This window comes from Haliaeetus leucocephalus, unplaced genomic scaffold (genome assembly GCF_000737465.1).
Source record: "Haliaeetus leucocephalus isolate CR32 unplaced genomic scaffold, Haliaeetus_leucocephalus-4.0 Scaffold1000, whole genome shotgun sequence".
Lineage (NCBI taxonomy): Eukaryota > Metazoa > Chordata > Aves > Accipitriformes > Accipitridae > Haliaeetus > Haliaeetus leucocephalus.
The window spans coordinates 1,778,316-1,778,979 of NW_010973436.1; the positions used below are offsets into that span (position 1 = coordinate 1,778,316).

Sequence of the window (664 nt, forward strand, 5' to 3'; positions counted from 1 at the left end):
GGAGAGAAGGAGACCGGAGCCCTCCGTCTCTGTCGCGACACAGTCCCGACTGCCCGACAGACGGGAGCACCGGCCCGGCCCTCGCCGGCTCCCGTCGGGGGGGATGCTCTGGCCGTCTCCGCTCCGACGGGGCTATATCGCGACAGCGGCCGCCTCGATGAAGCCCAGTGGGGTGGGGTGGGGAAGAGTGTCGGCGATAGGACGCTCGGGGGGGGGGGGACCGGGGGTGGGGGGCCCCGGCAGACACCGAGGGCAGCGGCAGGATCAGACCCCGGGGAAAGAGGAGGAAAGAGAAGCAGGAGAGGCCGGGGCGGGGGGGGTGGCGGCCCCGGCTCCCCCCATCCACCCGCCGCTCCCCTCGGTACCTGCAGCCCCGGCCGGGTAGAAGGGCTTCCCATTGACGGCCACGGCGAGGGGGCCCGGGCCGGAGACCCCCAGGTACCGGGGGTCCGCCTTGTCCGGCGGACAGCGGGCCGGGCGGGGGCTGAGCGGCGGCGGTTGTTGCCGGGGGGGTCCCGGTGGACCGAAAACGAAGGTGGTGGGAGCCCGGGGAAGCCCCGGGGGGGGGCCAGCCCGGCGAAAGGCCGGGCAGCTCGGTGCCTCCATGGCGCAGGTTGGAGGGAGCGGGGGCGGCCGGCGGGGAGCGGATTTTGTGCGGGGGGCC

The 664-nt window shown here is 75.6% G+C and overlaps 1 protein-coding gene across 1 annotated transcript in view; it reads right to left on the reverse strand.

Moving 5' to 3' along the window:
• The window catches only part of ALX3 (ALX homeobox 3), a 6,225-nt gene extending 5,619 nt beyond the window's left edge, over positions 1 to 606 (reverse strand). Inside the window, exon 1 of the mRNA XM_010584777.1 lies at positions 366 to 606. Within this exon, the coding sequence (XP_010583079.1) occupies positions 366 to 606 (241 nt within the window). The remainder of the gene's footprint in view (positions 1 to 365) is intronic.
• Positions 607 to 664: the final 58 nt, after the last annotated feature.